This window comes from Arachis ipaensis, chromosome B02, assembly GCF_000816755.2.
Source record: "Arachis ipaensis cultivar K30076 chromosome B02, Araip1.1, whole genome shotgun sequence".
NCBI lineage: Eukaryota > Viridiplantae > Streptophyta > Magnoliopsida > Fabales > Fabaceae > Arachis > Arachis ipaensis.
Genome location: NC_029786.2, coordinates 11366694 through 11367920, shown reverse-complemented (window position 1 = coordinate 11367920; position 1227 = coordinate 11366694). Strand labels below are relative to the sequence as shown.

Below are 1227 nucleotides of genomic sequence, written 5' to 3'. Positions count from 1 at the left end.
ACAATTAAATATAATTTTATATTATTAAAAATATTAATAATAATTAATTAATGGCTACAAATCACAAAATCTGTTAACTCTCTAGCACTCCTCTATTAATATCATAACGGATAGATGACTAAAAATATCATAAATTTTGTACTACAATATTTGATGTAGATATATATAAATAACAGATAGTTTGTTAAAAATAACGTATTTATACGTAATAGATTCTAACCTTTTTTTTGAACAATTTTTTTGCATCGTCAGGTTTTATGTTATCCATAGAGATAACTAAATTTGTCTTCACATCCATCTGGCTCAATACTCGTTTTGTCTCAGAAATTAGCAAAATCTTGCACCCTTTTTGATTCTGTTGTACTGCTTTCTCTACGTTACTAGAACCACTGGTAGAGATGTCCTCAGTTTTTTTATCTGGTCTCATTATGTTAGCTATAAAAAAAATATGGATATAAGTATTGAATACAATACAATATAGTCTATGCATAATTAATATATCACGGTAATACTAGTGAGACAAATAAAAAACAGTCGAATTTGTCTTATTTAACATTCATTAATTGTCGTAATAATTAATAAATACTAAATAAGGTATAAATATGTTAACAAAAATATTACTAACAAATTTAAGAAATTTAAGGTATTATCTAATATATATATATATATATATATATATATACGATATGCGTATGCAAATAAAAATTAAAATATTTGTGCATTAAAGTTTGGTACCATCTGACTTTTCTTCTGGCAAATTTTGTCCAGCACTAGCAACCTTCTTTGTCTCTGATTTAGTTAGAGTTGTAGAGGGATTAGAAGATTTTATTCCTTGTTTGAGAATGAGATTCTTCTTGTCATCGCCACTCTGTGATGGAATTCCCAACATATCCAAGTCTATTTTTGCATACATATCATCTAAGATTATAAGAGTGTTTTTTTCTTTCTTCAATTTCTCTCTTATGCGACCAGCTCTCCCATTCTCACCTATGTTGTACAAGTATCAATCATAGATATAAAATACAAATACAACAGATGAACAGAAAGATTTAAAAAAAAAAAGGGAAAAAAAAATCAACCCCAACAATGCCATCAGACCTATTTAGGCCCACTTTTCTCTGAAGGCATAGCCATCAAGACAAAGACTTGGAAGATAATATATTAATATTTGAAAACTATTAAATAATTTAATATGTTTCACTAAATTATTAAATATAATATGTGTGT

At 26.7% G+C, this 1227-nt stretch overlaps 1 protein-coding gene across 2 annotated transcripts in view; it reads right to left on the bottom strand.

Moving 5' to 3' along the window:
• Positions 1 to 1227, bottom strand: part of LOC107626875 — a 41932-nt gene that overhangs the window by 33497 nt on the left and 7208 nt on the right. For both annotated transcript variants that reach the window (XM_021115429.1, XM_021115430.1), the window contains 2 exons: positions 736 to 987; positions 221 to 435 (listed from right to left, as the gene is read on the bottom strand). In XM_021115429.1, coding sequence (XP_020971088.1) covers positions 221 to 435; positions 736 to 987 — 467 coding nt within the window. The remainder of the gene's footprint in view (positions 1 to 220; positions 436 to 735; positions 988 to 1227) is intronic.